The sequence below is a fragment of the Tasmannia lanceolata genome, unplaced genomic scaffold (assembly GCF_043159265.1).
Source record: "Tasmannia lanceolata isolate RefF3 unplaced genomic scaffold, GAP_Taslan_0.1 ptg000006l, whole genome shotgun sequence".
NCBI classification, from domain to species: Eukaryota; Viridiplantae; Streptophyta; class Magnoliopsida; order Canellales; family Winteraceae; genus Tasmannia; species Tasmannia lanceolata.
In genome coordinates, this window is record NW_027518683.1 from 31,642,596 (window position 1) to 31,656,279 (window position 13,684).

General features: G+C 43.0%; 1 protein-coding gene across 1 annotated transcript; it reads right to left on the reverse strand.

Annotated features, from left to right (window-relative positions):
* Positions 1-4,118: 4,118 nt before the first annotated feature.
* Positions 4,119-11,503, reverse strand: LOC143878922 (uncharacterized). Its single transcript, XM_077381139.1, has 8 exons — positions 11,383-11,503; positions 10,901-11,265; positions 10,114-10,174; positions 6,470-10,021; positions 5,937-6,016; positions 5,760-5,828; positions 4,678-5,180; positions 4,119-4,449 (listed from the first exon to the last, which is right to left on the reverse strand). The coding sequence occupies exons 1-8, from the start codon at positions 11,501-11,503 to the stop codon at positions 4,119-4,121; spliced, it is 5,082 nt and encodes a 1,693-aa protein (XP_077237254.1).
* Positions 11,504-13,684: the final 2,181 nt, after the last annotated feature.

Below are 13,684 nucleotides of genomic sequence, written 5' to 3' on the forward strand. Positions count from 1 at the left end.
GTGGAAAATATTTGAAAAGACTCAAATTATCAATACGGAATACAAGACGGGTAGAGAACGTTTGAGGAGACTCAAACTATCAACACCGGAATACAGGACGGGTAGAGAACGTTTGAGGAGACTCAAACTATCAATACCGGAATACAAGACGGGTAGAGAATGTTTGAGAAGACCCAAACTATCGATACCGGGTTAGAAAACGGGTAAAGAATGTTTGAGAAGACTCAAACTTTCAATACCGGATTACAAGACGGGTAGAGAATATTTGAGAAGACTCAAATTTTCAATACCGGATTTCAAAACGGGTAAAGAATGTTTGAGAAGACTCAAACTTTCAATACCGGATTACAAAACGGGTAAAGAATGTTTGAGAAGACTCAAACTTTCAATACCGGATACATCGAGTTTTTATCCTGGAATCGAGAGCCAGATCAATCAAAACGGGTAAAGAATATTTGAGAAGACTCAAATTTTCAATATCGGATTTCAAAACGGGTAAGGAATGTTTGAGAAGACTCAAACTTTCAATACCGGAAAGGATGATGATACATCGAGTTTTTATCCTGGAATCGAGAGCCAGATCAATCAAAACGGGTAAAGAATATTTGAGAAGACTCAAATTTTCAATACCGGATTTCAAAACGGGTAAGGAATGTTTGAGAAGACTCAAACTTTCAATACCGGAAAGGATGATGATACATCGAGTTTTTATCCTGGAATCGAGAGCCAGATCAATCAAAACGGGTAAAGAATATTTGAGAAGACTCAAATTTTCAATACCGGATTTCAAAACGGGTAAGGAATGTTTGAGAAGACTCAAACTTTCAATACCGGAATACAAGACGGGTAGAGAATATTTGAGAAGACCCAAATTTTCAATACCGGATTTCAAAACAGGTAAGGAGTGTTTGAGAAGACTCAAACTTTCAATACCGGAAAGGATGATGATACATCGAGTTTTTATCCTGGAATCGAGAGCCAGATCAATCAAAACAGGTAAAGAATATTTGAGAAGACTCAAATTTTCAATACCGGATTTCAAAACGGGTAAGGAATATTTGAGAAGACTCAAACTTTCAATACCGGAATACAAGACGGGTAGAGAATATTTGAGAAGACCCAAATTTTCAATACCGAATTTCAAAACGGGTAAAGAATGTTTGAGAAGACCCAAACTTTCAATACCGGAATACAAGACGGGTAGAGAATATTTGAGAAGACCCAAATTTTCAATACCGGATTTCAAAACGGGTAAAGAATGTTTGAGAAGACTCAAACTTTCAATACCGGAATACAAGACGGGTAGAGAATATTTGAGAAGACCCAAATTTTCAATACCGGATTTCAAAACGGGTAAAGAATGTTTGAGAAGACTCAAACTTTCAATACCGGAGAGGATGATGATATCTCAAGCTTTTTAATCTGAAAATGACGGCCAGGTCGCTCCTAACACAACCTCCTAGAGGTCAGAGAGGAGGAAAGATAGTTAAAACATAGCACAGCCGGAATAGACCTGGAAATCATAACCTTTACCACAGGTATAACTCAAAGGTACTTGATGAAATCTTGCGGGCATTGGCCCCCTTAAACAAATAAACCAAAACTCTAACTATATTTTGAAAAATGCAAAACTCAATTTTAAATTCCACGAGGATTGGATTTTTCTAAAAAAAACTGATCAAGGAGCCTAGCTCACAAGGGGATGTTCGAGCTTCTCTTATCTTTATTTGACAAGAATAATCATCTCAACCTTAAAGTTTTGTTCGACGTCTTTTATGACTTGGGAAACCAAGTCATAAAAGATGCCCCTAGTATGATTTTATTTCCATTACAAGATTCAAAAGAGAGCCAAACGCAAGGGCTCAACTAAAGGCTTTCATTTCAAAGGAATGCTTGAGGTTACAAAGCTTTTGCAAATACAAGAAAATGGGTTCTGCTCAAAGCATTCTTCCTTCTGCACTTCGCGATAACATTCTAAATAAACTTGAAAAGCTGCCCCTTCTGAACTCTACTCTGTTCGGCTCTGTCCGCAGGAGATGCAACTTCTTGCTTTTAAAGTTTATCGCCCCAGCCTCAAGAGAAGTAAAGACTAAACTTGACCTTAAAGACCTGACTTTGACCTGACAATGAAAGATTTTGACACACGATAAACGAGACTTTGACAGATGACAGACGAAAACTTTGATAAATGCACAACATAGACTCTAAAAGAGACTGAATCTGCTTCTTAATTTGATAAATGTTTAAGGTGGTAACAGTCTACCGCTCTTAGGATCTTTTGAATACCGCATCTAAAAGTGTTTCATTCCTCTTTTCGGTATTTCAGTCATGGTTATTACTTCCTTTGGATTACTTAGTTTTAACCACTTTAACTTGAAGAAGTATCGAAAGAAATTATGCTGGCGCTTACTCAGACTCTGAAGTAATGCCCAAAACGGAAGCACAATCGGCTTTCAAAAGCCATCCTTTGTGAAATCCCTGCCATACTGAATTGCCCTTTTTAGGGTTTCGATTCAGCGGACCGCACGCCTTAATTTTTGCCTGGACTGTCTGCCCTTGCAGCTTTTTCCATCCAGCAGGCTCAGCACCCTGATTTTTGCCTAAGCCGCCCTTTCGGGTTTTCAACTTAGCGGGTGAATGACCCTAACTTTTGCCTAGACCGCCCTTGCGGGTTTTCAGTCTAGCGGGTCCAAGACTCCATCATTCTTTTTTTTCTTTTTTTTTTTCACAAACCTGGGCCAGTAACACCAGAAGGACTTTTAGGTAGGCCTGGGTTCAAACAGGCTAACATTTGGTAAGTTTTGAGCAATTAGACCGAATCTGGACTATCCAGACTGCCTACGTATCCCCAAAGAAAATGGGAATCAGGTCCCGCGTAGTTCGAGGTTAATATCTTTTATGACGAAAGTCATAAAAGATGCCCCCGGTTTAAGTTTGATAAAGAGGTTTTGCTTTTGGCTCAAAGGAGTTTAGCAAAGAGGGGTTCTCATTTTTGAAATCTGGGCTATTGGCTTAACAGGCTCAAGTCGTCCAAAGATGGCCTTCCAGTGTTTTAAGCGTAATATTTCTTTAACTGATCCAGGTTTGTAGGTTCTGTTAATTTTTCTCCATTTTCATTGAGGAGTCTTACGGCTTTTCCCGGCAGGACTTCATCGACAATATAAGGACCAGACTAATTTGGACGAAACTTCCCTCTCGGATCAAATACCGGTGCCCTATAGGACTTCAAGACAAGATCCCCTGGTTTCAAATCTCAGACACGAACCTTCTTATTGAACGCCCTTTCAATCCGCCTTTGATACCCCTGGATATGATACAGAGCTCGTAGCCTCTTCTCATCTATCATCTGCAGTTCCTGATGCCTGGCCTTCGCCCATTCAGATTCCGGCAAGCTTGCCTCTATCATCACTCTTAGGGATGGGATTCTCAGTTCAACAGGCAAAACTGCTTCCATTCCATACACTAAAGAATACGGAGTGACACCTGTAGAAGATCTGATCGACGTCCTGTAAGCCCACAAAGCATGAGGAAGCTTGTTTGACCAGTCTTTGTAAGTCTCTGTCATCTTACTGATGATTACCTTGATATTCTTGTTTGCTGCTTCAACGGCTCCATTCGTCTGCGGCCTATAAGGAGACGACTTGTGATGCTTTATTTTAAACTCTACACACAAGTGCGCTACTTCCTTCTTGAAGTGAGAACCATTATCTGAGATTAACTCATGAGGTACCCCATATCTGCAAATAATGTTTGCACGGATGAACTTTGCAACTGTATTCGAAGTAATGGAAGCATACGAAGCGGCTTCAATCCATTTCGTAAAGTAATCAATTGCGACCAAAATGTATTCATGCCCGCTCGAAGAATTTGGATGAACCTTCCCAATTATGTCAATTCCCCATACTGAAAACGGCCATGGAGAAGTCATGGAGTGCAACTCCGAAGGAGGTACATGAATAAGATTTGCATAGACTTGACACTTATGGCATTTCTTCACAAATGCGAAGCAGTCTGCTTCCATTGTGGGCCAATAGAATCCAAGTCTCAAAATCTTTCTTGACAACATTTTCCCATTCATATGAGGTCCAGAATCTCCCTCATGGGTCTGCTCGATAAGCTCAACTGCCTTCATCAACACACAAAAGCTGGATTCCATCAAAGGATCTGCGATATAACTGATCACCACAAATAACAAAATTGGCAGCTAATTTCTGAAGGGTTTTGCGCTCTTTCCCAGAAGCCCCAGGTGGATGCCCTTCACCGGATATGAGATTCCTGATGTCTGTATACCAGGGCTTTCCATCTGGACACCTAGCTGCTATTTCGATAACGTTCACATGTGCTGGCTCCCATTGCAGTCGCACTGTAAGTGGCTGGACCTCCATTGTTGCTGAAATGTCTAACATAGAAGCCAGTGTAGCCAAAGCATCAGCAAAATGATTCTTTGTTCTGTACAAGTGAGTAAATGTAATACTCCTGAACTTCTGGACCAAAGATTCGAGATATGCATCATACGGGATCAATCTATCTTCCCGAGTCTTCCATTTTCCATTAGTCTGGTAAATGATCAAGATGGAATCTCCAAACACATCAATGTCTTGAATCTGCAAAGCTAAGGCTGCCTCCAGTCCGGCAATACAAGCTTCATACTCCGCCATGTTGTTGGTGCACTCAAACTGCAACTTGATAGATATAGGAATATACTCCTTCTGAGGGGATACGAGTACTGCTCCTATTCCCTGACCCTGGTTATTGACTGCACCATCAAAATACATTGCCCATCTGGTATTTGGAGTATCCTCTTCAACATCCATAATCTCTTCATCAGGAAATTCAGCCTTCAGGAATGCGTTCTCTTCCACAGGTGAATCAGCTAACTGCTCTGCAATGACCCGCCCTTTAACAGACTTCTGAGTGACATAAGTAATGTCGAACTCAGATAACAATAACAGCCACCTTGCGGTTCTTCCGGTAAGAGCAGGCTTCTCAAACAAATACTTCAACGGATCCATCCGTGAAAGCAGAAGTACCTTGCTTGACAACAAGTAATGCCTGAGCCTCTGAGTTGCCCAAACTAATGCTAGACAGGTCTTCTCTAAGATTGTATACTTCACCTCGTATTCTAGCATCTTCTTGCTGATGTAGTATACAGGCCTCTCCTTCTTAGACCCTGAATCTTGCTGAGCAAGCATACAACCCATCGCTGTATCCGTGATGGATAAATACAACAACAATGGCTGACCCAGGATGACAGGGGATAAAACAGGAGGTAAGGACAAACACTGCTTGATTTTTTCAAAAGCCACCTGGCATTCTTCGGTCCATTTCTTCGATGAATTCTTCTTTAGAAGCTTGAAAATAGGCTCACAGGTCATAGTTAGATGAGCTATAAACCGTCTCAGATACTGAACTTTTCCGAGAAAACCTCGGATCTGCTTTTCGGTCTTCGGCGGTTCCATCTCCTGGATCGCTTTGATTTTCTAAGGATCTACTTCAATTCCCCTTTCGCTCACCATGAATCCCAGTAGCTTTCCTGAAGTAACCCCGAATACACACTTGCTGGGGTTCAGACGAAGCTGATACTATCTGATTCTTTCAAAGAATTTTCTTAAAGAGACAGTATGCTCCGGCCGAGTCTTTCCCTTGACGATCATATCATCTACATAGACTTCGACTTCTTTGTGGATCATATCATGAAGAAGAGCAGTCGCAGCTCTCTGATAAGTAGCGCCTGCATTCTTCAACCCAAAAGGCATTACTCTGTAACAGTAAGTTCCCCACTGAGTAGTAAACGCTGTCTTGATCATATCTTCCGGCGCCATCTTAATCTGATTGTATCCCGAAAACCCATCCATAAAAGATAACAGAGCATGACCAGCTGTATTGTCCACCAGAAGATCAATGTTCGGAAGCGGGAAATCGTCCTTCGGACTCGCCTTGTTGAGGTCCCTGAAGTCCACACACATCCTGACCTTTCCGTCCTTTTTGGGCACCGGCACTATATTCGCTAGCCATTCTGGATATTCAACAACTTGAATGAATTTTACTTCCAATAGCTTTTTAATTTCATCATGAACTTTTAACTCCCATTCTGTTTTAAGTTTTCGGAGTTTTTGCTTCTTTGGCTTCGCGCCAGGGATTAAAGGCAACCGATGCTGGACAATGTCTTCGCTCAATCCCGGCATGTCATCATAAGACCAAGCAAAAACCTCCTTGAACTCCTTAAGTAAAGTGATTAATTCCTCACGCTCTTCGGGAGATAAAGTTTTGCCAATTCATATTTCCCGAATTAAGGTTTCGTCACCAATATTTACGGTTTCAATTTCCTCTTCAAGCGGTCTTGCTCGGCGACTCTCCTCTTGTTGAATCATATGTTTGATTTCAAGGGGAGTTTCGTCGGCATCCTCATCAGAGGGGGAATATTGATTATCATTATTAATATTATCAGTTTTAAGAGCAGAATCAGTACTTGAAATGGAAACAGGAGAAACAGAGACAGGAATGTATGTAAAAGAGTCTTTCATTTCATTCATAGTATTGGTTACATCAAGAATGGAATAGCCCACAGCAGGCATTGTACTGGACTCTAACGATGTATTCACAGACTCAACAGACAACTCAACATTGAACTCAGCCAACTCTGGCATATGTGCAGTTGAAGAAATAAACTCATCATCTAAAGTACTCTTGGACTCAACCTTATTAGAAAGAGACTTGTCACTGACTCCGGAACCAGATCCAACTTCTACGGTACCTGCATCAAAAGAATCGTTAGAATAAACAAACTCAATATCAGACTGGGAAGTAGACGTATACTTAGAGACTACTGACTCTTTTGAGGAAACGGGACTATACTGAAAGACTACTCGAGGTAAAACCTTGGAGGTCCAGTTGGTCAAGGGTCCCTCGGCTGGGGTGATTAACTCTGCGGGGTTCAGAATGAATGCATCTCTGCCTATCACTGCCACCTCTGATGCTTCGGTCTCACTGCCAACTACTGCTGCCACTGGATATTCAATCTGAAACATGCCATTCAGACAGCCCGGTTCTAAAACATCGGCCCAATCGGTTTCCGATGCTTCCTCAATAATCCGAGCACTCATTGGCGCTTCTGATAACTCTAGGTTAAAGAAAATTTCGAAACCTGGAAACCTCTGCCCTGTCACATCATCGGTCCACGGCTCAGCAAACCCGCAAAATGGAAAATCTGCCCCCTCTTTTCTGAAAATGCCATTTCTGATCAGACTGATTGGCCCCATAGGCAATTCTAAACCCCGGCGGCGGCACTCGGCCCATTTCAGCATGTATCTTTTCATTTCCTTGACCTCCTGCTCGGTCGGCTTATATCCCAAGCCAAAGAGACCATTGAAAGTTCTGAACACAGGCGACTCAGTAGGGCCTTGATGATATTTGCCCAGCCCTGCGCCTGGAATATAACCCTGTTTATGGATCATCCTGACCACATTCGAGTTGGTGCTAGTCAAGAAGAAAACTTCTTCGCCCATGGCTTCTTTCATGGATATGACCGACACCTCCAGTGAAAAACCTGTCAAGCTGACATCGGCTTCTTTCCCAACTACGAGCTCCTGCGAAATTTGTCCAATTTCTAAATCTGGGTCACCCTTCACAGTCACTACCCTGCCGTTATGAACAAACTTCAACTTTTGATGAAGGGTAGAAGGGATAACTCCGACCTTATGCAGCCAAGGTCGACCCAATAACAACAAGAAAGAAGCTTTAATATCCAAAACTTGGAATTCTATGTCAAAGTCTTCTCCCCCAATCTGGATTTCAGTGGCCAGGGTTCCGATGACATCTCGCCGAGTGCCATCATATGCTAATATACCCTGCTCTGAGGGAATAAAATCTCCAGGTCCAAAGCCCAAAGTCGCAGCAGTACTCAGTGGACAAATATTCAGAGCGGACCCATTGTCGACTAGTACTTCAGGTACCCTTTTCTTGTTGCAGATCACGGTAATTTTGAGTGAACGAGCATGGTCACTCCCTTCAGGAGGTAAATCATCGTCTGTGAAAGATATCACCATGGAAGCCCTAGTTACAGCGACTAGGCTTACCAACTCATCGGGAGTGATCTCAGTTGGCACCTGAGCAGCATTCAACTCCTTGAGTACAACCTTCCTGTGCTTAGACGATGACATAAGTAGGCCCCAAATGGAAACGTTTGCTTGGGTCTTCTTCAACTGCTTCAACAGATTATCTTCTTCCTCATCTGCACTCGACCTATTCTGCCCCTGATTCTCGGCTGCTCTCACTGCTTCTGCGGGGTTTTCTGCTCTCAATTCCGCGGGCTTGAACACACGGCCACCCCGGGTAACATGACGAAGCTCGTCACACTGATCTTCTAACAGAAGCAAATCATCTGCATCCATTCTCAGAACATATGGAGCTTCAATTGCCTCCTCTTCTTCAAAATCACTCATCCTTAGAACATAAGGCGTTTCCTTTTCTGCCTCAACATCCTCACATCGAAGGACGCATGGAGAGGACGTCTCTGCCAAACTGGTGCTCCCCCTCCAGAGGACATAAGACATTTCCCTTTCCATCTCCTCGATCTCTTCAGGATCAAATCTTAGAATATAAGGCTCATCAGGAGTGATTGCGCAAATGAGAATGGATGGATCAAGAACCGGCTCCTCGACAAAAATGGCATTCGCTGTAGGAGGAGGAATTGTACGATGATTGGGAAGGGGATTCCGAGTTACATTGGGCCTTTCCACCTCAAGCTTTCCGTTCTCTAACATAGTCTGGAGCGCATGCTTTAAGGCCAGACATCTTTCAGTGAGGTGACCCGAATTTCTGTGGTATTCACAATACTGGTCTGCTCTCCAATATGGGGGTAACGGGTTAGGTATTGGCCTAATATCAGGTAGTCTGATTTTCTTATCCCTTATCAACTTTTTCAGAATTAAAGGTAAAGGGTATGGTAAGGGATCAAAGTGCCTCTGAGGTTTCTGCTCTACCGGGGCTGGCGCTGGTCTTGCCACCTCTGTTACAGTCCTGGCCGCTGGGCGAACATGGTTTACATGGTCAACTTCTTTCTGTACGACCACGGGTCTCTTTCCTTCCTTGATGTCTGATGGAAGTCTGGCCCTCAGACCCTTAGCTATTGCATCCTCAGTCCTCGTCCCAGTCTTAATCAGATGGTCAAAATCGGTGTAATGCTGAGGGGACATAAAATGGAAATACTGCGGCGACAAACCCTTGATCACCAGCTTGATCTGATCTTCTTCTGATAGCCTCTCGCTCAGCTGGGCAGACTTTCGACGCCAACGACGGATGAAAAAGGTAAAGGTCTCCAGAGGACCTTGCTTTAACTGCTTGAGATCCCTCTTGGTAACCTCTATCCCTTCTTCCATAGAAAACTGCTCTACAAATTTGTTGGAGATGCTTTGTAAGGTCTTCACCTCTTCGGGTTTTCGACGCAGAAACCACTTCTTCGCCACCCCAGTAAGAGACATTGGAAAGACCCTGGCCATTTGCTCAGGAGATAGCCCACACTGCTGCGACATCTCAATAAACCACATCATATGATTCCGGGGACATCCAGTCCCATCATATTTGTCGTAATCGGGGGTTTTGAATTTAGGGGGCAAGGTGACTCCCGGAGACATTATCAGCTCAGATATATCGAACTGCTTTGGGCCTTGATGCTTCAAGCTTTCCATTTCTTTTGTCAGCTTCTCCAATTGATCAGCTACCTGCTTTTCCTTATTATATCGAGCCACATCTGGAATGCAATATTCTTCAGCGTACTGCCCCTCTTCTAGGTCGACGTCTACTGGTGAAATGAAAGGATGGTTCAAATTTGCAGGGCTCGGATTTGCCGGTATAGCGGGAGGGGGTTGAACTGCAGGTGCTCTAGAAGTAGAGACCTTTTCATTAGACTGGGCTTTCATTTGGGCCATCTCTTCTTTCATAAAGGCCATATCCCGGGTAAGATTCACCATCATCTCTTGAATTTTAGTTAGCGCCTCATTGGGTTCAGCCATTTGGACAGATTCTAGAGATTCAGATGATTCAGATAAAGAGGATGCAGATTGCTCAGGTAAGGTTAGCGGTTCAAATTGACGAATGAGCCTAGACGTGGTTGACTGTCTAGACCACGCAGGTTGACTGACACCTGAGGGAGCGATGTTTGCTCGATTTTAGAATCCTGAATTGGAAATTAACATACTAAATTAAAACGATAAGCATTGAGATAAAGTATTCTGTACCAAATAAGATAAGAGAAAGACATAAATGCTATTCCATTGATCAATATTCAAAATGTAGTTACAATCAAAACATTAGTCTTTGTTAACAATTGGATGACAGTAACCATTTACAATGAAATTTGAAGAAATTAAAATGACAATTTCATGAAAAGGAATCTTCAAAGCTCTTCGATCCGAGCTCTCTTGCCCACGAGCTTTCCTGGCAATTCCCCACATCGAACCTTAGATATTAAGGCAAATCTCTTATCAGTAATCTTGTTTCCCCAAGCAGCAACAATAGACTTTATGAGACCGGGGGTAAGCTTTTCGCAAGGAGGAGGGACTATAAATCCGGGAGGACATGGATTTCCTGTGATCTGATAAAGCAAACGAGTGGGTGCATAAAAGGTTGACTTTTCCAAACCCATAAGATACACAAATGGATGCGGGTAGGTGCTGGTGATAACGTGTAAGCATGAATGACTCACCCAGTGAAATTGATCCTTCTCCACGTGCTGCAACCAATTATGCCACTCATCAACGGATTGGGGTTTATTGGCCATTGGTTGCCACGAAAGGTGATCCTTGAGGGTGTACTGAAGGGAGCTCTGTGGCCGAAGGATGTTGAGTTTTTCACAAAGCCACAAATAAAGCAGTTTGACACACCCATGGAAATTATCCTTAACCTCTCGCCGAGCAATAAGATCCAGCCCAGAGAAGGTTTCCGCTAGCATGATTGGGACAGGATTCCTTCCATCGCTAATTTGATCGACCACACTCAGTAAGGTCACAGGGGCAATACTGGAGTCTTCACGAATAACGTGACGTGCAAGGACACCAAAGATCAAGGCACTACGTCGACAATTTTGAAAACGGAAATCGGTTGGGTCAACGCTCTTAGAAAAACGCTCAATGAGGTCATCGAATTGCACGTATGTGTCTTTGAAATAGGGCATAGCATCAATAGCTTTGTTCTCGAAAAGCTTACAGAAGAGGGAACGAGGAGACGCTACACTCGAAGGTTGGATCCAGAGTCCCTCAGGAGGGAGTTCTAATAGGGCGCACCAATCCTCGAATATAGGACAGATTTCAAAGGGACCAAAATGAAAAACATGAAGAATAGGATCCCAGAGTCTTGCAGCTGCTTGAAGAAATTGCCAATTCACACCGGATGCGCTCAAATGATTAAACGCGCTGATGAACCTGTCGGCCATACTCCACTCTGTACGCTCGCGCGGGAGAGCTCGAATTGTCTCAGCTATCCACTCCCTCATCACCTTGTTCGACATGATTTAACCTGAACACATATAGGATAAGATCAGAAGAGAGTGAAAATAACCTTGAATAACGAAATAATAGGGATAAACTTGACCAATCATATGGGAAGGATACAACTGGTGACATTGAATTTCTTTCATCAATGATCAAAGATGATCGGTAGATCAGAAAGGTAGATCTCGGCCACAAACCGACAGAAGTAGGTCATAGATTGGATCTCAAATCTGACGATGAACACCGACAACTGTATGATCAAGAGGATCGATGATGATAGATCATGGTCACAGAGACAGTGGACAAGCCATCAACCATATCTAAGACAGAGCAGGTAAATAGTAAAATCTAAATCAATGAGTAATATCTACACACGGCATGGATCTATGACATAACAACAGAGTGGGTCCACAGTCGAAGGGTAATGTACATATATGAGATGGATCTATGTACACAAAATGAATGGACTCACAATCAAAGGGCAACGAATAGACCATGGTCATGAGAGTAACGAGCATAGACCACTACTCAGGTGACTCTGAAAGAATGCTCATATGATCGATTAAACAAGGAACTCCTCACTGGAAAAAGAGGGTTCTAATCTAACCAACCGCCAAAACTGAATATACAGAAGAGATTTGTACAATCTGAAGACAAAACGACAGATTATAGTCCCAACAAAGGTAAAAGGAATACTATCGACTGCATCGAAGGAAGGTAACTAGGATGAATCAGACCTGGAATACCTACTGCAAAAGGGGTCCTAATCTGAACGACCGACTAGGCAAATAGGGTATGTACAAGAAGATGGCAAAGGTATACATCAACTCAGCAAGTAAGGCATACACAAAGGAACAACACAACTGTACACTCAGAAGACAGAACATAGACCGTAATCAGGACGATGAGCAAGGAAAATTACCAACCGGGTTGAAGACTAGAGAACTATGTAGCTGATAGTTAGACCAGAAAACTCCACTGACAGACAGGCCCTGGTCTAACAGGTTAGCACAAAGAGCGATCAGGATAACAGAGTTTGAACGAAATGGACAATAAGGAATCAAGGTCTGGACCCTGGCCATGAAAGGTGATGAAAAAACCATCGGCCCAAACCCACGATTGAAAGAATGAACAAGCTCTAACTGACAATAATAGATCAGGAAGTCTCACGGATATAAACCCGAGACACTGGAATAATCAAATGATAAGAGATCACAGGGTAGATCATGATCCAAGCGACAACCAAGTAAGAGTAAGGGTCATCGATCAGGTCTGAAGGAATGGTATGACTGAAATGGATACAGAAACCTGATCTAAAAGACAAGTCCTAATCTAAGAATAGATATAATACATGCACGTACATATATACACACATACCCTAACCAGGGGCACCAGCCCTAACCTGATCTAGCGGAGCCAAGAAGGTCTTGACTCAAAAGTGCTTGTGAGTGTACTAGATAACGCGGCGGGTAATCACGATGTGACTTACCCTTCTACACTATATGGGTAGGCTGACTTCTATCCTAGGCTCACATATGCTAGTTGCACATGTTCGTCCTATATGAGTACATATATATAGTGTCCTAGCAAGGGTTTCCTAATTTTGGTTCTAAAGGGAGCAACTAATATATATATACATAATATAACGAAATAAAAGTAGGGCCCAGGCATTTCTGCAGGGTACTATGCTTATGACCATACCCTTGATGTATAACGCCAGCACACCCAGCATTATACAGAGTATGTTCACCGCTCATCGGCTGCTGTAGAACACCAGCACACCCAGTGTCTACGGCCGCAGCTCCGGCGCATAGCTCGGAAATAGATACAACGGTTCCCTCAAGGTCATAATTACCCATCTGGTATGCGTCATATCTATTCCCTGAGGCCAATAATAAAAATAATGAAAGAAATAAAGAATATGACAATGTATGATGTGTAGTGTGTGAATCCCTTGTTTTAATTACGCACCTGTCTGGTGCCCCTGGATTCTAACGATAGAGTTCCCATTTAAAATGATTTTAGCTCAAATTTCTCCAAAGTTAGTAAAAATGGCATTTTTATAGAGTTAGGCAATGTTCCAAGAACTCCCCAGCAGAGTCGCCAGCCTGTGGACCCCGATCCGAGGACGCTGCCGAGGGACGTGAGATCCCTCCTGCGATCCTCTAAGATCTCCACAACGTGAAGGAGAGCTCTAC

Coding starts and splice junctions, on each gene's coding strand:
- LOC143878922 (XM_077381139.1), bottom strand. CDS start 11,503: ATGTCGAACAAGGTGATGAGGGAGTGGATAGCTGAGACAATTCGAGCT. Junction 6,017..6,469: donor TTCTCCTGTTTCCATTTCAA/GTACTGATTCTG, acceptor TTGAATATCCAG/AATGGCTAGCGAATATAGTG. Junction 5,829..5,936: donor ACTTCAGGGACCTCAACAAG/GCGAGTCCGAAG, acceptor GGATACAATCAG/ATTAAGATGGCGCCGGAAGA.